This window comes from Pristis pectinata, chromosome 6 (assembly GCF_009764475.1).
Source record: "Pristis pectinata isolate sPriPec2 chromosome 6, sPriPec2.1.pri, whole genome shotgun sequence".
Taxonomy (NCBI): Eukaryota; Metazoa; Chordata; class Chondrichthyes; order Rhinopristiformes; family Pristidae; genus Pristis; species Pristis pectinata.
The window spans coordinates 80,907,561-80,932,353 of record NC_067410.1 but is presented as its reverse complement, the minus strand read 5'-3'; the positions used below and the strand labels follow the sequence as shown (position 1 = coordinate 80,932,353).

The window sequence follows — 24,793 nt, the reverse complement described above, 5'->3', positions numbered from 1 at the left end:
AGGAATTTTACTGTAAGGAACAAATATTTCCAGTTTTGCTTCTCTGCAAAATGTCAATAAATCTAAGTGGAACTTGAAGCTAATAAATTACAATGAAAGTGAATAAGAATTCAAAATGCAAAAATATTATAAATCAAATTGAGCTATTTTAAATCACATGCTGTAATCAGCTATATGTTCAGATTTTCATTTTGAGGTACTTGTCACAGTTCATATGTTAATGCTGATTTGACCTTTTTAGATTGAACAGATCCCATGTTGCCAAACATTTGTTATCTTGCTACTTGATAATAAACTGCAGTGTCCCCCCCGCCCAAATATTAATATTGCTACCTCTCATTTTAAGATTTAGACACCCTAGTGATTCACCCTCAATGAATTGCAATCTAGATCTGCAAGATCTACGTAGTGATTCATCCTGATCATTATTTTTGCCATCTATTTAAACAAGTACTCTCACACTTATTCATAGGTAAGTTGTTGCCTCTCTGTTCTCCCTTTCTTTTGCCTGGGCTACTGCGACATTGATACACTGCAACCACTCCTCTGCATTCTTCTCATCCTTTGCTTTGAAGATGTATGTTTTGTTATCTGTGAAGATTTCAAAGGCCCGAGGAAGACTGCGGTCTCTTCGCTTTTTAGTGATGACCTTTACACTTTGTATTTTGCTCAATTCAATTGGACAATCATCTGGATCATCTTTCTGAAAGACAAAGAGCTGAATAACAATCGGCAGAACAGAAGCGACATTTTTCAGAAGTATTTGTTTTATTTAAATTTCCATCACTTAGAGGACCATTTGAAATGGCACAACTGTTGACTATCTCAACATTTTATTACCAAAGCAACCATTTCTTGTTATTATTTTATAGGTTGGAGATAAGTTTAATTATGCGTTATTACATCAAGAATGTGTCAAATCATCACTTTATTCTTAACCATTTAGTTCAATTCATTAGTCAAAGATGCCAGACAACAGGAATAAAGATACCTCTACCTAATTGACTCAGTCACCAGTGCTTTTGCATTGGTTTTTGAACAGAAACATTCTCCTTCCTTCATTCAATATTTTGTATTATTAAATTATTTTGTTTTATTTTACGTGGCTGCTTTTACTTAGGCTAAATCATAAGTTCTACTTGAATTTTTTTGGTTTTGCTTTTGTCGACGACAGTGTTTCTAGTAGCACTGTTCCATTACATGTGAATTATTTGGTTACTTGTAGATTCTTAGTCAAGTAAAATTACCTGTAGGATTGATTGGAAGACATTTTAGTCATGGAAAGTTAGTACCTTCATGTATTCCAAATTGGAATTGCATTGTGTTTAAAGGTTCCTGCATAATGTAACTGGAGCCATTTTACAGTGATGTAGTTTGTATTATGGTAGTGTTGGTAACTTCTGTCAGCATGGAGCTGATATCCCTTCTTGGAAGAGGTCCCAAGAAATGCAATTTCAATCTGACAATTGAAAAACACTTTTTTTGGTGTGGCTTATTTTCTAACATAAAATCCCAAGAGGGAAGAAAATTAGACTGCAAATTGATGCAAGCTCATTTTAATGATGACTAATATAAAAGTGCTGATCAGTGAGCATCTATGCAGGAAGGAGAAGATTTAATATTTTGGGTTCATGTCCAATCATTGGAACAGTTTCTCTCACCAAAGGCACTCCCTGACCTGAGTGTTACCACCATTTCCTGTTTTTTTTTATTTCCAATTACCAGAAGTGTAGTATTTTGCTTTAGTTCTAAAGATGAATTGACTTGCAGAGTTAAAATACAGCTCAAGACAAATAATTCAGTGAGAATTTATTTGTGGGATATAATACTTAAATAATTTAGTCTACTGAATTATAAACATCTACCTACTGATTTTCCTTTGCGAAAGAGGAGCTGATTCCCAGCCAATGTGAAATAACGGGTCTTCCATCTCTTTATGAATTTCCACCTCACTTGCTTTTCCTTGAGCTTGCCTTCAATGATTGGTTGACCATCCTGATTTACAACTGTTAAAAGAATATTAAACATAAGGTATCTTTATTAGTCACATGTACATCGAAACACACAGTGGAATGCACTTTTTGCATCGAGTGTTCTGGGGTCAGCCCGCAAGTGTCGCCACGCTTCCTGCGCCAACACAGGGACAATCAGTTATCAACATACTAAAAAGAAAAATTATAATACTGATTTTATTACAAATAATTTTGAATCCTGATTTAGGGTCTTGACCTGAAATGTCAAACGTCCGTCCTTCTGCCTCCACAGATGCTGCCTGACCCGCTGAGTTCCTCGAGCAGTCTATTTTTTTTTGTCTAGATTCCAGCATCTGCAGTCTCTTGTGCCTCCATTTTGGCCCAGACTTTGGGCTTGGTGATGAATGAAATACTAACCACTCATTGCCCATTCCACTTAGCTATTGCCACATCTTTCTGTGGGCTTTATCACCAAAGCTAGCAGTTATTAGAGAGCCTAAGAAGCGTTGAACTCTCCACAGAGGATCATAATAATCAATGTTGTACCTTCTTAACCAGTGAAATTAGTAGAACGCTTACTAAGTGGAAAAGGATTGGATATTAATTCCCACAATATGGGTGTCTTTGTGGCATGCACAGATATCTAAAATATTAAAAAATCTTGAACCCAGAGTGCAAGAACTGGAGACAGAGCAGTCTCAAGGCTGGGTTTAAGAGGCAAGGCAAGAATGCAACCCATTTCTAGCAAACTGTTAGACCATTTTAATTTCGTTAAATTAATATGTCTGAGTTTAATTTGTTTTGTTTTAATAGTTGCCAGCTGGGTTTCCAGGCTTCAAAACCCAGTAATTTAGGGGAGGTGAAGCCAGCGTCGAGAGGAAGCGATGTTTTTCCACATGGTTAATAGCACAGAAGGGGCAGCAATACTTTCACTGGAGCTTCACAAATGGGTTGACTTTGGGGAAATAGATCCCACCATGGGTCTGATTGGACCACCCCACTACTACTGGGTTGGCATTCAAGCATGTAACCAGGTCCAAGTTGAACAGTTATTTCAATGTCAATAGTGTATAGGAATCAGAATGGAGAGATTTTTTTTCTATCACTTTTTTATTTTTCCAACAATTAAAGTACGAGGCTCCATACTTGTATAAGTTACTAACTACTGCAGGCTCTCTGTCACTGAGACTTTTTATACTATTAAAAGAACAGATATACCCTAATTTATTCTGTTTAATGCCAATCTGTGATCAACTAACTGCTGGATTTGTGTTTAGCTGATGATGTGCACAGTTTAAGGCGCTGACTCAGCCATTTTGATGAGCATCGATAGCCTTGCAGGTATTTTCACTCTTTTTAAAAAAAAATCTATGCCCACATGAGCAAGGCTACAAATTTATTTGCAGCTCTTGTGATGTTTTGGAATACAGAGTTTGAGATTTATTTCAAGTATCATAAGGAAGTCCTAATTAATTTGCTTTATTACTGATCCTTAAACATAAAGAAGCCAACAATCTCTTGGTTGTGGCTTCCAAGATAATATCATACAAAGGGGAGATTAGGATTCTCAGATTCTTAACAATTTGGAATATAGGCTATAATAAAAGAGATGCCAGGAGATTTTTCATCAATGGAAAAGATTTGAAATTCATTATTAAAGCTGAAAGTACAAATCAGTTCTGCAAGATACTACAATACTTTCTATTTGAAGGAGCCTGTCCACAAAGCTTCAGCAAATACTTTTCCCTTCCCAAATGTCTATTGCAAAAGCAGATCTGTGGTGTTGTATGCACAGATGATGTCAAGCTAGTTTAAGAGTTTATTAGATCCAAGTGCACTGACAGACAAAAACCAGGAAGTCAGAAGTTCAATCTGTAACTAACATTTTCAATACTTCAGAGACAATTTAAGAGATTGTGACATAGACATGTGCAATTGATACCAGCTAAAGGTTAACAAGAATTCATCAATCTCAGATTTAAAAATTAACTCTGTATCCCTTATTACCTTTGGTTAGGTCAGAGATCAGCAATAAGCTCATTGGCTAAGCATACTGAGGGGCCAACTGACCTATTCTCCAAATTAAACAGGATGTTCAAAGTTAACATAATTTTGTCATTGTTAAACACAAAATTACCATAATGAGAGGGTGTCATTCATTGAATCATTGATCTTGCCAAAAGATTTTATTGGACAATTTCAGATCATAGATTTAATTTTAATTACTTTTGTATTGTTTATCTTTTTAAAATATTAACTTCTCAAATTGTGCCTGCTTCCATTTTACTGACTCAAAAATGTCCACTGAGAATTGGCGTACAAACAACCCATTCACACAAACTATTTCATGTACAACCCAGCCACATTGTGGAGATGAAACCACAGGAATCTGAGGCTAGGAATACAATTCTTGGCAACAATCAGTCAAATGCAAATGGAATTTGAAATGAGAATACATTTCTGGCACGTAACTCAAGTTAAAATACATCAAGGTCAGAGTCGGACAGCCCAGAAACTGGCCCTTCGACCTACGAGGTCCATGTTGCCCTTTTGTATCCACCTACACTAATCCCATTTGCCTGCATTAGGTCCTCGGCTTCTATGCCTTTTGATTCAAGTACTTATCTAGATGTTTCTTGATGTCATGAGTATCTGCCGCCACCACCTCTTCCAGAAGCACATTCCAGATTCTAACCACCCTGTGTGGGATGGGGCAGGAAATTCCTCTCAGATCCCCTCTAAACCTTCTACCTCTTGCCTTTTAAACCTATGCCCTCTTGTTTGACACCCTCACCAACAGGAAAAGGATTTTTACTATCCATCTTGTCTATCCTCTCTCCTCTCATCATTTTATATACTTTCTATCAGGTTACCGCTTTTTAGCAGCCTTCTCTCCAGGGAAAGCAAATCCAGCCTATCTGGAATCTCCTTATAACTGTAATTGTCCAATTTGGGCAATATTTTGGTTAATCTCCTATGCGGCCTCTCCAGCATAATCCCATTCTCATAGTGTGGCAGACCTGCACACAATACTCCAGGTGTGGTCTAACTAATGTTTTATATAACTGTAACATGACATCCCAGCTCTTGTATTCTATGCCATGGCCAAAGAGGCAAGCAAATCATATGCCTTCTTTACCACCTTATCCATCATAAAGTTAAAGGACTTCAGTGTTTGCTCTTTACTTGACTGCTATGATTTATATATTTTTCTAAATTGTTGCTGGTTATATGAGATGTATTAGCCTGTACTTTTTAAATACTAAAAACAGCAAGGGAAGAAAATGATGCAGTTTGTTTGGGCAATCAGATCTGCACACACACAAATTAATGCTCACACATTCATTGCATGAGTTATTCATCTTAAATATGAAATACCTTGTACATTACTGTAAAACAATGACATTTCAGGACTGTGGCAGTCAACACTGGCACCAAATTTAAAAGTTATTAGATAAACATCTGACTACAACCTCCAATAAATGTGTGTATTGATGTGAGAACATATTGCAGGCTGGATCAGTGTGCAACTTCTATCTCTCTATCCCAAATGCAGAATAAAGTCAGATAGCAGGACTGAAAATGAATTGTTAAGTAAAACCACCAACTTATCTCTGCTTACTTGCCCCTTCCAGTTTTAGAGTAGACCCTGATTTAGATGGACAGCACTCCTGCCAGAAAAAGGATAAAACTGGACAGGGCACTTGGCATTGACCTAGGCACTGAATTTAGACATTGCAAAGTGTTCTTCTCAACAGTAGTAGACTATTCTCTAAACAGAGAGAGGTGGCTCCCAGATTGGACAACCATTCACCTATAGTGGTACTCGTGGATAGTGTGCCAGGTTTGTTTAACACAATCCCTGGGGTATGTCCTGTCCCAGAGCCAGGCCAAACCCACCACAAGAGGAGGTAAAGTGATATAAAAGAGTAGCCCTGGGAATTCTTGATATTGATATCTGATCCATAGAATAATACAGCACAATACAGGCCCTTTGGCCCACCATGTTGTGCCGACCTTTAAACCACATCTAAGACTACCTAACCACTTCTTCCCACATACCTCCCTATTTTAAATTCTTCCATATGCTTATCTAACAGTCTCTTAAACTTGACCAATGTATCTGCCTCCACCACCACCCCAGGCAGCGCATTCCATGCACCAACCACTCTCTGGTGAAAAACCTCCCCCTGATATCTCCCTTGAACTTCCCACCCATTATTTTTAAAGCCATGCCCTCTTGTATTGAGCATTGGTGCCCTGGGAAAGAGGCGCTGGCTGTTTACTCTATCTATTCCTCTCAATATTTTGTATACCTCTATCATGTCTCCCCTCATCCTCCTCCTCTCCAAAGAGTAAAGCCCTAGCTCTCTTAGTCTCTCCTCATAATCCATACTCTCCAATTCAGACAGCATCCTGGTAAATCTCCTCTGCACCCTTTCCAATGCTTCCACATCCTTCCTATAATGAGGCGACCAGAAATGGACATAGTACTCCAAGTGTGGTCTAACCAGAGTTTTGTAGAGCTGTATCATTATCTTGCAGCTCTTAAACTCTATCCCACAATTTATGAAAGCAAACATTCCCATAAGCTTTCTTAATTACCCTATCCACCTGTGAGGCAACTTTCAGTGATCTGTGGATATAAATTCCCAGATCCCTCTGCTCCTCCACACTACCCAGAATCCTGCCGTTAACCTTGTACTCCGCCTTGAAGTTGTCCTTCCAAAGTGTACCACCCCACACTTCTCCAGATTAAACTCCATCTGCCACTTCTCAGCTCAGCTCTGCATCCTATCAATATCCCTCTGCAAGCTTCGACAGTCCTCCACACTATCCGCAACACCACCAACCTTTGTGTCGTCTGCAAACTTGCTAACCCTCCTTTCTACCCCCTCATCCAAGTCATTAATAAATATCACAAAAAGTAGAGGTTCCAGAACCAATCCTTGCGGGACACCACTAGTCACAGCCCTCCAATCTGAATGCACTCCCTCCACCACAACCCTCTGCTTTCTACAGGCAAGCCAATTCTGAATCCACACAGCCAAGCCTCCCTGGATCCCATGCCCTCTGACCTTCTGAAGAAGCCTACCATGTGGAACCTTGTCAAAAACCTTACTAAAATCCATGTAGACCACATCTACTACAGTACCCTCATCAATCTTCCTGGTCACCTCCTCAAAGAACCCTATCAGGCTTGTGAGACATGATCTTCCCTTCACAAAGCCATGCTGGCTGTCCCTAATCAGTCCTTGATTCTCTAAATGCTCATAGAGCCTATCTCTTAGAATCCTTTTGAATAAGGGGACAACATTTGCCACCCTCCAATCCTCCGGTACCACTCCCATGGACAACGAGGACTCAAAGATCCTAGCCAACGGTTCTGCAATCTCCTCCCTCACCTCGCGGAGCAGCCTGGGGAATATTCTGTCAGACCCCTGGGACTTATCTGTCCCAATATTTTCTAACAGATTCAACACATCCCCTCTCTTGATATCTACATGCTCTAAAACGTTAACCTTACCAACACTGTCCTCAGCGTCATCAAAGCCCCTCTCTTTGGTGAATACTGAAGAGAAGTATTCATTGAGAACCTCACCCACTTGCACAGCTTCCAGGCACATCTAATTGGTCCTACCTTTACTCTCGTCATCCTTCTGCTCTTCACATACATGAATAAAGCCTTGGGATTCTCCTTAACCCTACTCACCAAAGCCTTTTCATATCCCCTTGCTCTCCTCAGCCCCTTCTTAAGTTCCTTCCTTGCTACTCTATATTCCTCATGAGCCCTGTCTGATCCTTGCTGCTAACACTTTATGTATGCTGTGGCCTTCTTCCTAACTAGTCATTCCACCTCTCTTGTCACCCATGGTTCCTTCACCCTGCCATTCTTTCTCTGGCTCACTGGGACAAATTTATCCCTGACATCCTGAAAGAGATCCCTGAACAATGATCTCCATAGTACATTTCCCTTCAAAGATGTCATCCCAATTACACTCTCAAGTTCTAGCCTTATAGCCTCATAATTTGCCCTCCCCAATTAAATATCTTCCCGTCCTCTTTGCTCCTATCCTTGTCCATGACAATGCTAAAGGTTATGGAGTGGTGGTCACTGTCCCCCAAATGCTCACCCACTGAGGATCTGCCACCTGACCCGGTTCATCACCTAATACTAGATCTAATATGGCATTCCCTCTAGTTGGCCTGTCAACATACCGTGACAGGAATCCGTCCTGGACACACTTAACAAACTCTGCCCCGTATAAACCTTTGGCACTAAGCAGATGCCAATCAATATTTGGGAAGTTGAAGTCTCCCATGATAACAACCCTGTTATTCTTGCACATTTCCAAAAATCTGCCTCCCAATCTGCTCCTCAATATCCCTGCTGCTACCGGGGGGCCTATAGAATACTCCCAGTAGAGTAACAGCTCCTTTCTTGTTCCTAACTTCCCACCATACTGATTCTAGAGAGGATCCTTCTACATTATCCACCCTTTCTACAGCTGTAATAGTATCCCTGACCAGTATCGCCACCCATCCCCCCCCTCCACCCTATCCCTTTTAAAACACTGAAATCCAGGAATATTCAATATTCATTCCTGCCCTGGTGACAGCCAAGTCTCTGCAAGAGCCACAATATCATAGTCCCAAGTACTTATCCAAGCTCTCAGTTCATCACCCGTATTCCTGATACTTCGTGCATTTCAGTAAATGCGCTTTAGCCCATCCACCTTTCTACTTTTATACCCTGTACTCTGCTTCTCCTTCCTCAAAGCCTCTCTACATGTTAGATCTGACTTTTCCACATCCAATTCTTCCTCTGACCTACCCCCCTGGTTCCCATCCCCCTCGCAAACTAGTTTAAACCCTCCCAAACCACCCTAGCAAACCTGCCTGCAAGGATATTGGCCCCCCTTGGGTTCAGCCGTAACCCGTCCTCTCTGTACAGGTTCCACCTTCCCCAGAAGAGATCCCAATGTTCCAAAAATCTAAAACCTTCCCTCCTGCACCAACTCCTCAGCCACGCATTTATCTGCCATCTCCTCCTATTCCTACCTTCACTATCACGTGGCACTGGCAGCAATCCTGAGATTGCTACCCTTGAAGTCCTGTTCTTCAGCCTTCTGCCTAGCTCCCTAAACTCACTTTTCAGGACCTCCTCCCTCTTCCTACCTATGTCGTTGGTACCAACATGTACCACGACTTCTGGCTGTTCTCCTTCCCTCTCAAGAATACTGTGGACCCAATCAGAGACATCCTGGACCCTGGCACCTGGGAGGCAACATAGCATCCGGGATTCATGCTCACTTCCACAGAACCTCCTATCTGTTTCTCTGACCTTCGAGTCGCCTATCACTACTGTCCTCCTCTTCTCCTCCCTTCCCTTCTGAGCAGCAGGACCAGTCCCAGTGCCAGAGACCTGGCTACTGCTGCTTGATTCCTGCAGGTCATCCCCCTCAACAGCTTCCAAAGCGGAAAACTTGTTATTGAGGGTAACAGCCTCCAGGGTCCTCTGCACTATCGGCCTGTTCCCTTTCTTCTTCTCTCCCCTGACAGTCGCCCTTCTATCTACTTCCTGGACCCTGGAAGTACCTGCTCTAAGGGGGGGTGACTGACTCCTGATGCACAGCATCTACGTAACTCTCTCCCTCCCTGATGCTTCAGTGTTTGAAACTGTGACTCCAGCTCATCAATTCTGAGCTGAAGTTCCTCCAGCCTCAAGCACTTACTGCAGATGTGGCCACCATGCACCCAGCAAGGTCCACTAGCTCCCACATCAAGCAGCTGCAGCACACTACCATCTCTTCCATCTGAACTAATTCTTCCCCTACCTAGTTTTATCCTACTTAAAATTTATAACGGTAACAGGTAAACCTTACCTTTACCTACCAGCTACTCACCTGCCTCGTCTAAGACCCTTGAGCCAAAGCCCAATCACTCTGCTCCCTCTCACTCCGCTGCCTGCTGGATATGGCAGTCCGTCATGCGCCTGCACAGTTACTCCCCGCTAACCCCGAACCGTAAGGGAAAAAAACCTTATCTGTTTGGAACTCCTCGGCTGATTCCGCTCGCTCGCCTCTCGCTCCCGATCGAAAACGCCGAAGACTTTCCTTCTCTTTTTAAACTGTTTGCGTGCTACCGACTGACGTCACGTGCCTGTGCAGTTACTCCCTGTGAAGTCTCATGGTGTCATGCGAAACGTCCTGAATAACTGCCTACTGTTGTCACTCAGCTGGTGAATCAGAGTTTCTCCAGGCTGAACAACACTTGGAAGCACTGAAAATAGCAACGTACTCTGAACTTCCCCATGCAGTGTACCACCATCACTGACAGTCAGCAGTCATGAAGGATATAGCTACCAGATTCTGTCTGTGGCAAGTAGAAAGTAAACCAATATAAGGGATAAACCACTTGATTTGTCCTCGCCAACCTTTCTTTTGTATCTGGCCATGATGGTGGCTTTTGTGGAGACAAAGTCCTGTCCTCTCATCGAGGCCACTCTTCATTGTATTGTGTGGTACTACAATTGTGCCAAATGGATAATTTCAGAACAGTTTAGGCAACTAAAAATTAAGCATCCATGAGGCAGTATGGACCATCAGCAACAGGAGAAATGTACACCATCGCAAACTAACCTCATGGGCTGGTGTATTCCTGCAGAAGGGCATTCTAGGAACGGTACCAGACTCACCATGTTGACACCCAATTTTTAGCTGAAATTGCAACTGGAACATCATGCAAGAAAGAGGAGCAGGCCATTTAGCCCCTGATGCCTGCTCCACGATTCAATATGATCAAAGCTGATTTTTTAGCTTCAATTGCCACATTCTTGCACTCACTACATATCCCTTGAAGACCCCAAAAAATCTGCTGATCTGACCTAAACACGTCCAATTACACCCTCCTCTGCACTATTAGGTAGAGAATTCCTAGATTTATACCCTCTGGGTGAAAAAATTTATTTTATTGATTCTGACTGTCTGACCCCAGCTCTAGATACATGACCGGAGCTAAGCAACACTACTGATGCTATCTTTTCAAGCCCTGTAAGAATTTTGAATGTTTCAATGACTTTAAACATGCCAAACAGCAAAAAGAGTTTGCAATAGACAGTGTGAAGTAATCTCACAACCAATGGATCTGATGAGGCTTTGCGAATCCTGACACATCTAGTTGTGAATGATAGTGGAAAATTTTAATAGCTTGTGGGAGGAGCAGGCTCCAAGAATATCCCCATTCCCGATGATGGTAAGGCTCTGTGTGATGGCTAAAAACAAGATTGACTATCGGCATGATGATGGGGTGAGATGCTAACCTTCACAAAAGCAGTATTTAGTCAATTAAATTTGCGCCAAAAAGGCTGAAAGAACACAAGAAAATAGCAGTAGGCCACCAGCCCCCTCGTTCAATATGATCATTGTTTATCTATGTTGGTCTTGACTCTTCTGTACCAGTTCCCTGATCTTTTTAAAAAAAAGATTATGCACCTCCACTTTAAATGCTTCTAATGATCTAGTCCCCACAACCCTCTAAGGTAGAGAATTCCAGAGATTCACCACCATTTGTGAAAAGAAGTTTCTACGTGCCTCCATTTTAAATGACTGACCCCTTACCTTGTAACCGTATGCAGCAAAGGCTAAAGGACCAGACAACATCAGAGCTGTAGTTCTTCAGATTTACACTCCAGAACAAGCCATACTTTTAGCAAAACTGTTCTAATACAATTACAACACTGACAACTACCTGACAATGGAAAATTGGCTAAGTGTGTCCTGTTCACTAAATACCAGGACAAATCAAGTCTGGGTAACAACCATGCAATCAATCATCAATAAAGTGATGGAAATCAAGCACATGCTCACCAATGCCCAGCCTGGGTTTCATCAGGACCACTTAGGTCCAGACATCATTGTAGAATTGGCCCAAACATGAACCAAAGAGCTGAACAGAGATGAGGTGAGAGTGACTGCCCTTGATATCAAGGCTGGGAGTGGCATCCAGGATGTCTGGGGTGGAAGGTGGGTGGTGAAATAAAAGATCAATGAGCATCAAAGGGACTCCAAAAGCTGGAATGATTATGGTTATTGTTAGAGGTCAGTTATTCCAGCCCCAGGCCGTCACTGCAGAAGTTCCTCAGGCTTGTGTCCTTGGCCCAACCACCTTCAGCTACTTCACCTGTGCCCTACCAGCCATGCCCAAGTAAAACTTAAAGGAGAACTATTTTCCAAAAGGTAGTATTATTGTTTAACACACTATGGTGATTTCTTCTGATGAACTCTATTAAATGGCCAAATTGCAGTGAACAGTCTGAAACTGGTATCTGCTACACTGACTACTTTGAAACCCTTAGCCAGAGCAATGCCATTGAGATTGCCATTTTATACCTTTTTAGAAGCAGAATTTAGTTGTGGTGGAAGATGCTAAAACAAAATTTAGTCAGAGAAATTTGGAAGCAGGATTGTTCTGCTGTGGAATATTACAGGTATTAGCTTGACAGCGTTAGCTTACAGGTATTAGCAATGACATGGTTATGAATAATAATGATTTTAGGAGTTATTGTTTGAATGAGAGTAGCACGAATCCTACTACTGACATTGCACTGATGTCAAAATTGGAATAAATAATCTGCATTAAGCAAAAACAAACCTGTCAAATTTGATGTAATCTTATTCCTAATAACAATACATGATGACAATTATAATACTATATTAACATACTCCATCATAGGAAACAAGATTAAATCCTGGCATGACATTATAGCAAATATGCATAAATCTTTTAATGAACAGCTATTCGAAGTTTAAACGCAGGTACATCTATATTGCATTCAACATGTGTGGGACCCTCACCTAAATGCACTTAAGTAGGTTCAGTATCCACTCTTCAAAGTTTTTCACGGTACCTCAGTACATATGACAATAATAAACCTATTTACAATCCAGTTTTCAAGTTGTCCATTGACAAATACAAATTGTCCATTTAATTTGCAGGACCACAAATTCCCATCAAGGAGAACTTTAGCTCAGACAGCATATGCCAACTCTTTAATAGTTGATGCTTTCAGTCCCACTCCCTTTCCTAACACACTGCCAATTTTTTTTCTTCAAATATTTATCCTCTTCCTTTTTAAAAGTTATTTTGGATTCTTGTTTTTTGTGGGTCATGCCAATGGAACAAACCTCTGCATAAGATATCTCAATTTTTCTTTGTTCTTTTGCTGATGATCTTATTTTGATGGAGCTCCAGTTACTAACTCGTTGACCAGACCTACTTGTTTATTCCTAAACTAGGATGAATTGGGCCATAACTTACACCAGGGAAACAATTCACAGTGCAGAGGATTCATTTTTTGTTTGGGACTGATCCTCCTGCTGCATAGCCCATACTAAACCTCACGCACAGAAGTGAAAGAAGATAATGCACCAAAACTCAGCAAATAAAGGCAATTTCTTCATTTAATTTCAAACAAAGATTTCTGTTTTGTTTGTCCATCACTGTTGTACCTAATACCATAGCTGCACATCTTTGAACATTAATACGTTTCCTAGATTGATTGTGTGATAACCAAAATCAAAATATTTTCCCAAAAGATGGCTTGTAACAATGAACTATGTTGTACTTTTAAGTTATTGCAACCATTAATCACAGGTTCCATTTAAAATACACCTACGAGCAAAGGCACTGAAGTTGTGCCTTTGAAGAAATTATTTCCTTAAAGCTCTTGCTATTATTTTAATGGATGCATTGACCATTACCAAAAGAGGAATTTCACAATACATAAGCTAACGTATAGATAAATTCTAAAAATTATATCACAACGACTCTTAACCTTTTTGAATGATGCTATCCTAATTCAGATCGAATGTGACACAAAATGCACTTTAAAATTTGATAAGTCTTATAGATTATGAACTGTATTTTGAGGGTTCACAGTGAAAAGAATCTGGTTTGACACTGCTGCTTGCTTCCAATCACTGTGACTCCTATTTCGTTTCTTAAACTATTGCCACTATTCAATTCAATTTCTGCCTTGTCCCCAATACATAAGGCCTCCATCTTTTCAAATAGCCACCCGTAAGGTACCTTGTCAAAGTCTTTCTGAAAATCCACATATACCATACATTTTAAAGCAACAAAATTATGGGGGACTAAATTTGATGAACCCATACACATGTATAGGGACTGTGATCAACTAGCATCCATTGATTTTAATGCCGACAGCACACCAACTTTACATTGTTTACTCACTTCAATAAGTTCAGCATCCAGTCAGCACCAACATTGATGTTCATTGTTTGGGCACATCAGCTCACGTACTGCATTGTTATAAATGAGCAGCATTTAAAACTTAAACCTATTCTATAGTTTGCAACATGTGCTAGCAGCTAATCCAAATGTGAATTTGACCTGGAAAACTGAAGACTAGGAGAGGGATCAAGTCCCAAGGTGTTCCATCACTACTTAGGTGCAGGAACTGTTAGAGCGGAAAGATGTCCTGCATCTGCAGAGAGCCAGGAGGTCCTTCAGACACATGAATAGAAAGAATGGAAGCAGCTGTCTAAAAAAGTCAATACTAGGAATCAAAGCAAGGATCTGGATGCAGTCCCATATGGGTGAGGACATGTTCCAAATGCCATATTCTATCAACTAAGTTCAATTTATCACAGCATTGTCACTCATCTACCAACAATCTCTATTCATCAAGACTCATTCCAATGTTCCTATGCCACAGTTTGTGCTGATACTCAGAACGCCACAGCTTGCCTGGCACTCAACATCTTACTCCTTGGATACACAGTCAGCTATTCAATCATGTAGACACATCATTTAAACAGAATGGACAATGCACACAGAAGCATTTCCTCTTCTCTTGCAAGACAAGGTAGGGTATACAACCAGATGCACTGGGGTTAAGCAGAAAGGGAACGAGCATGCTTAATAGTGGTGGATGTTATTTTGCTGAGGTCATGGCTAGTGGCAAAACTGAGACCATTGAATATGAATATTTCAATATATCATCCCCCTTCTCAGAGCACACATTCCCTTCATCCCACATTTTCTTTTGGATTACAAGCTGGCGATGGTGTAAGTGTGCACCTTCTGCTTTTTTCTCCCTTCCACAAACCAAAACACAGCCCTTTGTCCCTTTGACATAATCAAGGACTAGAACCTGGCCAGATAACACAAGAAGACTTTATTGATGAAGATACTGTTATTTGTATTGGTCTCCAAAGACCATGAGATGAATTGGCCCCAACCCGAGGAGACTGCTCTCTGTGCTGTTTGTTTCTGATCTGTATGTTCAACTCTGAATGGCCTTGCCTCATTCTGCCAGTGCTCCAATGGGAATGTCTACTTGGATACCAGTCTCTGGAAGAAAGCAGCTTGTACAGAATTTTTAAAAACAGTAGAAGTCCATGAGCACCTTCCCCGCCACTCTTTGTCAACTCCTGCAACTTAAAACCATCATAGAAAGAATCTAGCGCTTGTATTCTGGCTATTGGTACAACTCTAATTCAACCAGCAGCAAGTCTGTAGCTGTGTTTGATCCATTCTAAGGCTTGATGGTTAATCAGATATGTGATGTTAAGAGAAATGTAGCTTGAGCATTGAGCTTTGACATGGCAGCACTATGCCCTGGCAGCAATGCATGCTATCTGATGTCATGATCTGCCTGCTGTATATGCTTCTGGTGGTCTGTTGCTGTCTGTCCTTCACCAATACAGCATCCAACGTGATACTCTCTATAAACCTGTGCACACTGCAAACATCATTTTGAATATTTAGATATGAAGGGAATCGAGGGATATGGGTTCAGCTTAGGAAGGTGGAGTTGAGGTTAGCTGTGATCTTAATGGTAGTCTCGTTACTACAGTCAGGGAGGATGTACAGGAGCCTGAAGACCCACACTCAACGATTCAGGAATAGCTTCTTCCCCTCTGCCATCAGGTTTCTGAATGGTCCATGAACACTACTTCATTATTCCTTTTTTTGACTATTTGTTTCTGTAATTTATAGATTTTTGTCTTTGCATTGTACTGCTGCCGCAAAACAACAAATTTCACATCATAGGTCAGTGATAATAAATCTATTTCTTTATGTTCTTATCTCTGAAAGCACACATTGTGCCAAGAGTTCCAATTTCTCGCTGACATTTACAGGGTTCAACTCTATACAAGAGAGATGTTCTTACCTGTTGCCTTCTCAGGATTATTACACATGAAGCACCGCCACATTCCTACGTCCTCACTGTAACCAAACAGATCAAAAAATCTCACTTCTGCGAGGTGCATCTGCAGACTGTCCAGATCCTATTCAAATAACATTAAAAGTTATTAAAGGCTAGCATTTTTGTCTACTGAAAAAGATATTCTACCAGTTTTGAATTTTTATTCTTGTTGCACTTTTCAATAACCAATTTAAAGTTTCATTGTGACCTAGAAGCACACTGGCAATCATGTCAACCCTTTAAAGGAAAAGCCTGCAACTTTCATGATCCCAGATCATCTCAAAGTACTTTATACACAATGAAAAAATGATTAAGTGTGGCTACCGATACATATAGCAAACATGGTGACTGATTTGTATGCACTAAGTTCTGATAAACATCAATATGATAATTATTAGATAACCTCATTTGGTGATGTTGTTTGAGGGACAAATATCAGTCAGGTACCATGGAGAAGAGCTCTGCTCCTCTTGAATTTTTAGATCTAGGATCTTTTGCATCCATCTGAGGGAGCATCAAAACTGAACCCATCCAACAGAGAAGGTGGGTTATGTCACCTAGATTCTCTGCATTTGTCTTTTCTGATTTATGCCTCTGGAGTCTGTGACAGAAAGCAAGAAAAAAATGCAGTTGTCGGAAATGAGAAACAGAAGCACAAAAAGTTAGAAATACACAGCGGGTCAGGCAGCATCCATGGGGAGAGAAATGAGATTGTTAAGTTAATGACCTTTTATCAGAGCCTTCTGATTCAGAAGGTACAGTGCCGGTAGTGAGCTATGATGTAACTATCTATTAATCAGAATACATTTGCAATGAAGCATGTAACCACAGCATATTTAAAATAAAAAAAATGGATATTTAATATTTTTCCAATCATGTTTTGATGATAGTGCATCAGACCTCCTGCTATGAAAGGCTGGATCCAGCAATTGTTCTGGAATGTACTGAACTGGGGAGTTATTTGAAATGGGATAACTTGTCTTCATTAAAAAGACAAGTTTAGCTGTGATTTTTGTTTATTTTTCTTTGTTAATTGATGGTCGTGTTTTAATGAAATTTGTTGTTCTATTTTTAATTTATATTTGAAGAGAAAATTGCCTTTGACAGCAATGAGTTGACAATGCTGGGGTAGGGTTGCACTGGGAAACTTGGGTTCTGTTTCAGGAAACTGAGGCCTAGTCATTCATGGCCTGTTTTGTCTCTTAGATGGGCTATGGAGCGGAGACCTGGATCCAGCATGGTCCACCCATGGTGCCACAGTTGGTAATGCTCAAAGGCGAGTGTGGGCAGAAGGTCAGATTGAGCAGAAACAATCTGCTATTCTGAATATTTTTAGGTCTGATATCAGCCTATTTAAATCTAGCAGTTTCTAGACCTGTGTTCTCACTACTGTTCGCCATAAGATATGCTAAACTTGGGATGGCAAAGGCAACAGGCATCATGGCAGAGGTTTTCGTTTCTCTACTGTGTTCAAATTTGAGTTATATTCTTTGGCAAGAATCTTATTTGGCACTTTCAAATGTGTTTAAAATGTTAATAAAGATGGTAATCTTGTAGTACTGGGAGGCCCTGCTGATTTCCACTTAAACATTCCAGTCGCTGTTTGCCATTAATTTGAATTGGAATAACAGTAATGGCTGTGTACCAATGATGAACAAGTTTACACAACAGGCAATGTGGTCGGGGTTTGTATTTCATGGAAAAAGCAAGGGACTAGATGAGTTCCTATGGCCGTTACAGGGCCCAACATCAGATACTCCCAAAACTTACTGGAATTTGGTTCATTATTGTCACATGTACCAAGGTACAGTGAAAAACTTGTCTTGCATACTGTTTGTACAGTTCAATTCATTGCACAGTGCATTGAGGTAGTACAGGGTAAAACGATAACGGAATGAAGTGAAATGTATCAACCAACTCAGAGTAACAACTGTAAGAATGGCATCAGTAATATTCCCCATTTAGTTAAGGAGATGGTAATTAAGTTGTGGCATTTCAAGGCATTACTGTTGGCCAATCCACAATGGGGCACAACCTGCAGAGTTAAATAGGCTGTGTGCAGGTTTGTTCTTCACCTTGTGTCTGGATTTACACACGAGGCCCTGCTCCTGGGCAAGGTCTCGCATCTGTGGATGGAGCTACCTTGGTCCAGCAAGGTACCCTCTGGCAACCAACCAAATGCAAGTTTAGTGCGGAAGCCACTGGATGGTGTGGACAGCATGTCAGCTAACTCTGGGCCAGAAGTTTTCAGAAATTTCTACCCATTTGGTTCTGACACCTCTAATAGTCCCTTTCCATTTAAATTTAATTACATGAATTTTTCTGCTTTCACTCCTGGTGTTCCAGCTGCTTTTGGCATATGAAACCTCTGTTTGAACTAGTTATCTGTTCTCCCATTTCTACAAATGTGGTATGCAGGTGAACCAACATTTCTGAACCCTTTTCCGAAAAATCACCTTGAATATCTGATTGATGCTGATGGTTTGGTTTGTGTACAACTTCCATCAAAATATTTGATCCTATCTGAGGAGCTATAGGGATTCGGTGTAGAGGACGTGTACAGATCTTTCTCTGAGAAACTGTCAGATACCTCTGAAAACTGCTAGTACTTACAGAATATAAAATAATATGTAGATGAGATGGATTCATTTTGTATAATGGACTGCTCAAGATTTTATGCATGGTCGTATATGGATGCCATGAAACATTTCAACTGTTTGGTTATTCATAATTAGAATTTCAGTTTCCTGCACTGGGAATCCTGCTGGCATTTGACATTAAGGAACTGGCTGATAGAACACCCTGGAGATAATATTGATGTAATCCAGTAATAAGCCTTCACTGATTCATCTGGAATTGTTTTATGCTCTGGCGTAAATTCAAGAACATAGCCAAATGTTGGGAAAGCACGTTACAAAATCAATAGAGGCCAGAAGTTACCTTCTGCTTAAAAAAAGGTTATTTTGTCTACTAAAAAAAACATATTAGGACAAATGGCAGTGTTTTTTTATATATAAAGGTTACCAACATTTAACTTCCTAAATGGTATAGAACCTTTGTTGCAAACAAAGCCATCACATTTTACTTTGATAAGTGTAAACTGAAGAAATTACTTTTTAACTAATTTCAACTAATGTCTTTTATTACTTGATGCACGATTTTTTTTAGATACAAGGAGACATTAGAATCAATTAAAAAAAACTAAATCCCTTCGATCAGCCCAGTCAATATCATTTAAATCTAAATTAGAGTTGGCAAATGGGCAATTTATAATCTTGAACTGAAAACTATTGATTTATTCAGAATTTATTCAATTAGCCAAATTCAAAGAACTGGTGCATAAACTTCTGTGGGATGAGCCAGATTTACAATCCAAATCATCTTGCAGAAACCTATTTTAACCGTATATACCCAAATGCCGTATATTTAGTCATGGTTAAATGCACTAATGCCATAGTTCTTGCTGCTCCCTCACTATTTCCTCATTGTGCCACTCACTGTCTCTCCACCGCCTCCTCATTACTCCCACACTGGTCCACTCGCCATACCTCCAATATTAATTTCCATCATGGCAGACCTATGCCACTAGTACTGTACAATGTTGTACAGTGACAGATGTGCAGTACCCCAGTGCTATGTGGTGGTAGATCTGTGCTCAGCAGTGTTGTACCCCATTGTTATAAAGGTTCAGACCTGTATCTAACAGTGCTGTACTCCAGTGCTATACAGTGGAAAACCTGTGCCTTCCAATGCGATACAGTGGTAAATCTGTACCCACTAGTGCTGTACCCCAGTAATATAGTGACAGATCTAGTACCCAGTATGTACTTCCAAAAGCAATAAATCTGTACATACTAGTACTGTAACCCAGTGATATTCAGTGACTGACCAGTACTCACTGTACAGTGCCCGTGATATACATTGACTGACCTGTACATACTAGTACTGGATCCCAATTGTACAGTGACTGACCGGTACTGCATCCAGTGACTGACTTATATGCTCCAGTACAGTACCTCAGTTTGAGCACGTGCCCACATATGTAGTAATTCTTGGACAAAAGCTGGATATGGGCCTAAATCTGCAGATTTGACTGGGCTTGACGTGGTCCTGGGCACATCATCGCCAAGTTCCTCATTTCAGGTCAAGTTGGGTTCCCAGGACCATTCTTGGGCAGAAAGAGGGAGAAGAACAGCCCTATGTTCTTCCCCTGAAGATGTGATGGGTCACACCTTTTTTTAAGGAGTTGGGTAGTCCTGGATATTCCTGTTGGCAAGCCTATGACGGGGAGGATGGGGTGGAAACTCTGTGTAGTGTGAGTTTCCAGAAATGAGGAATTGCAGAGATGACTATGGGAAACTGGGCCAGGAAATAACTGATGGAATTCAACTAGGAATGTGGGCCATGGAACTTAACTCTGACAAGTGTGAAGTGTTGCATTTTAGGAAGGTAAACCAGGGCAGAGCTTGCCAGTAAATGGTAGGACACTGGAGAGTGTTGCAGAACAGAGACCTAGGGGCAGAAGTACATAGTTCCCTGAAAGTGACAACATAGGTGGACAGGGTGCTGAGTAAGGGTTTGGCATGCTATCCTTCAGTCAGGGCATTGTGTACAAAAGTTGGTAAGCCATCTTAGTTCTACAAGATGTTGGCGAGACTGCACTTGGAGTATTGTGTGCATTTCTGGTCACCTAGCTATAGGAAGGTTGTCATTAATCTGGAAAGGGTGCAGAAAAGATTCACAAGGATGTTATTATGTCTGAAGGGCTTGAGTTAGATGGAGAGACTGGAATAGGCTGCGGCTGTTTTTCTTGGAGTGCTGAGGGGTGATCTTATAGAGGTACAAATCATGAGGGGCATAGACAAGGTGCATGGCCACAGTTTTTTCCCAGGATAGGGGAGTCTAAAACTAGAGGGCATAGTTTTGTGAGAGGGGAAAGATTTAAAGGGGACTCGAGGGCAAATTTTTCCACACAAAGGGTGGTGGGTATATGGAATGAGGTGCCAGAGGAGATGGTAGAGGCAGATACAATTACAATGTTTAAAAGACATTTAGACAGATACATGGATGGGAAAGGTTTAGATGGAAATGGGCCAAATGCAGGGAAATTGGACCAGTCAGGTAGGCAACTTGGTCAGCCTGGACGAATTGGGCCAAAGAGCTTGTTTTTGTCTGTATAACTCCAAGACTCTATGATAAGTGAAGGACTGATGGGATCAACCCACTGACTTGATGTGGCCCATGGGACATGTGTTGTAAGCTTTCGTTATATCTGAGCTGCACTCTTTCTATTGTAGCTCTGGACGTACCAGATGCAAGATTAACCAACCTCAATCTAGTTCTAGAGCTTAAATGCACATTTAAGACTAATTTAGCTCTCAGTGAATGATCTTAAAGATAGGTCGAGTAGAAACTGAAACCGGGTTGCTGGAGAACAGGCTCCTGAGAGGAGATAAGTCACCTGGCAACATAGAAAAATCTTTATCCTGCATTTGTGTTATTTCTGGCCCAGAAATGCTTGATGCCAACATTAGGTAACAAACAAACGAGCAACAAGAAGCAAAGTTTTATATTTTCCACTACAAAATCCTTCATTATAATTTGTTTAAAAAAGACCAAACACAACAAGGATAAGAAATTGTCTATTTTCATAAAAAGTAAATGAGAAAAGAATAATCTTTTAGAAAAACATTTACATTTAAAAGATATGTCAAATTAGAATACTCTGAAAAATGGCATAACTATCCACACAGTAACCATTAGTAAATTAGTAGTAATAACCAATTTTGGACTGACAGAAATATTCAAGCAACCTTACAAAGCAGATCACGACTGCTGCGTTGTTGGAGCTGAAAGGATATTCCTATCCAGGAGGCAAGAACTCAAATCTGCCAGAACTGAGCCACTACGTTTCCAGTGCTGGGTGTTGAGGGATGTTGCGCATAGTCCCCTGTATACCAAAGACAGCATTGCTGAGGAGTTTGAAATACCCTGAGAATTTTGCTGGAAGAGCTGCGGAGTATTATAGTGATGCCCATTAATCCTTGGTGCTGTTGGGATTTTGAAATATGGAACTGGATCTCCACCTATACTGCCACAATTTTCCAATGTGAGGCACCCAGTTTGCATAATTGTGGTAATCTAGGCTTGCAGACTGTCCTATGTAAACTATGCGTTAGCACAGTAGAAGCAAATGCTTGCAGTTCTTGTCCTTGAATGAAGGCATTTAAAGCTGCAATTACTGTAATGCAAGCCCATATCGTGCCATTATCACTGCTCACTTTGCTGGTATTTCGCACATTAAAAGAACAGGAAAGTGGTTGATCCACAAGAATGTAAATGCTTCACCAAAATGTAGTTCCTGCTTCCCTACTTGCCTAGAACAGAGGAGGTGGCCACTGGGTCCAAGGCAGCTCCCAGTCCCATTCTCATCTTATTTCCCTGGTTTGTTCTCTCTCGCGTACCAATCCCCTTTTGATACTTTTGCCATTTGCCTACTCTAAGAGGTAACTTACAGTAGTGATTTAATCTACCAGCCCATCTTTCGAATGTGGGAGAAAATGATGTACCTGGTGGAAACCCAAGGTGAGTATGTGTGAACTCCATTCAGAAAGATGGCAAGGTCTCGATCAAATTGGGCTGCTTGAAGCTGCTGTCAGAGGTGCTAACAGCTCTGCCACCACTCTTCCTTGCATCAAAAAGTAGTAGTTGCAAATAAGCACATCTGATAATGGTGAATATGCTGTGTTACAGTATCAGATGGCTTCACAGGGAGCACCTTTGTCAATTCAAAAAATTGTTGCCTCACATAATCTAGCAAAAAAAGGTAGGAAAATCGTACAATATTTAACTGTACACCTGAAGCATCTCAATCAAAATAAACTGATAAAATAGAGAAAAATAGGTCTGTTTGTCATGGATGCAGTGTCATCAAGATTGAGAACGATAATTTAAGGATAGCTGTCTTTTAAGAAAAGATTGGCAAAAAGGAAAGAGAGTTTTGGGAGCCCTGCTAATATAAGTAGTGAGAGGATTTCTAATTCAAAAAGTCAGTATACAAGTTCACTATGGGTTGTTGTAAAATATATAACCTAGGACAGTAAACATTGGTGGGCTGTTAGATCGAGGAGTAGTGGTTACAGTGTTGGACAGAGTGTATGGAGATCAGAGGGCTATGACAAAGGGGAGGGGGTCTTTTGTTTGCAAGTATGCCCAATCTTATTTTGGAGAAAGAACTTATAAAAAGTAAGGTCAGAAGTAGAAATGTCTGTCAATGACTGAACGATGTTCAATTCCAAGTCTCGCCTCATCTCAGCTTTTTATTTGTCACTTGGTCTAAGTCCTGGAACTCCCTTCCAGACAGCATTGAGGGACGACTTTCATCAGAAGGGCTGCAGTGGTTCAAGAAGGTGGCTCATCACCATCCTCCCAAGAGCAACTGGGGAAGGGCAACAAATGCTGGTTTTGCCAGTGATGCTCAGATCCCAAAAAATTAATTTAGAAAAAAAAGTTAGTTTCTGGAGCAGTATGTTGAGGAGGCAAGGAGGAAACAAACTATTTTGAATAGTAATTTTCACAGTTAATTGGTACTCTTACAATTAAAAGTAAAAACATCTGGGGAGGAATGATCATAATGGGATAGAATTTCATCAGAATCTGAAGTGTGATGTATTTAAGCTTGAGACTAGGCCCTTTAAATAAAGCCAATTATGTAGGTTTGAGGGTTGGTTTGACTAGAGGTTAACAAGGAAATGAGATTAAAAGACGTCATTGTATATAAGCAATGGGAAACATTTAAAGCAATTATTTATGGATCTCAATAAATATAGATTCATTTCAGGAATAAACAACCAAGCAGACAACCAAACAAACAATAAACAATGGAAGTTCTGGTCTTTTTGAGTGAATCTGGAAATTCCAACTTCAACACAACTGATCAAAAGACACAGGATGCCTGTGCTTAACCAGTGGATTTTGCAGGGATTCTTTGGGGGTTGGTTTGGGGTATTGCAGGCACCTACACATTTCCCAGGACTCAAGCTGGGAACTATATCTACCCCAGGATAGAGCTGGCATGAGTCCTGTGGGACCACTAATTTCAGTGGGAAGAACAAAGTGAAGGCAGACAGGGCGAGCACTATGTGACTGCCTTTCAATTTGATTTAATTAAACTAAAGTGGTTGAAGAAGATGGCTCACCACCACCACTTCAAGGACAATTAGGAATGGGCAATAAATGCTGGCCCTGCTGCTAATGCCCAGATCCTTTTAAAAAAAAAGATTAATAAGCAGGCCTTGTATTTATTATTTTAATTGTTTATGACGTTTATATTTTAAGTTTTGTCATGCCTTTTTTTTGTGCTTCTGTACACTTGAACGCCAAAGATGCTTGCAAACATCTAAGTTCAGTGACAGATTTGGCAGTCAATATGCCTCACCACTGTCAAGTTATTCTGGGAGCAGGACCTAACCACTTTCATTCAAAGACCTTGCGGTGCGCAGAGACTTTCCAATTAGCTGGAAACCAGTCTGCCAAGAGAAGACTATGCTTGCAAACTTGCTCCACAAAAAAAAACTGGCTCCAA

General features: G+C 40.6%; 1 protein-coding gene across 1 annotated transcript in view; it reads right to left on the bottom strand.

Moving 5' to 3' along the window:
• Positions 1–210: 210 nt before the first annotated feature.
• veph1 (ventricular zone expressed PH domain-containing 1) overlaps positions 211–24,793 on the bottom strand; it is a 165,074-nt gene continuing 140,491 nt past the window's right edge. Inside the window, exons 13-15 of the mRNA XM_052018809.1 lie at positions 16,174–16,291; positions 1,870–2,006; positions 211–703 (exon numbers count right to left, since the gene is read on the bottom strand). Coding sequence (XP_051874769.1) covers positions 467–703; positions 1,870–2,006; positions 16,174–16,291 — 492 coding nt within the window. The 3' untranslated portion in view covers positions 211–466. The remainder of the gene's footprint in view (positions 704–1,869; positions 2,007–16,173; positions 16,292–24,793) is intronic.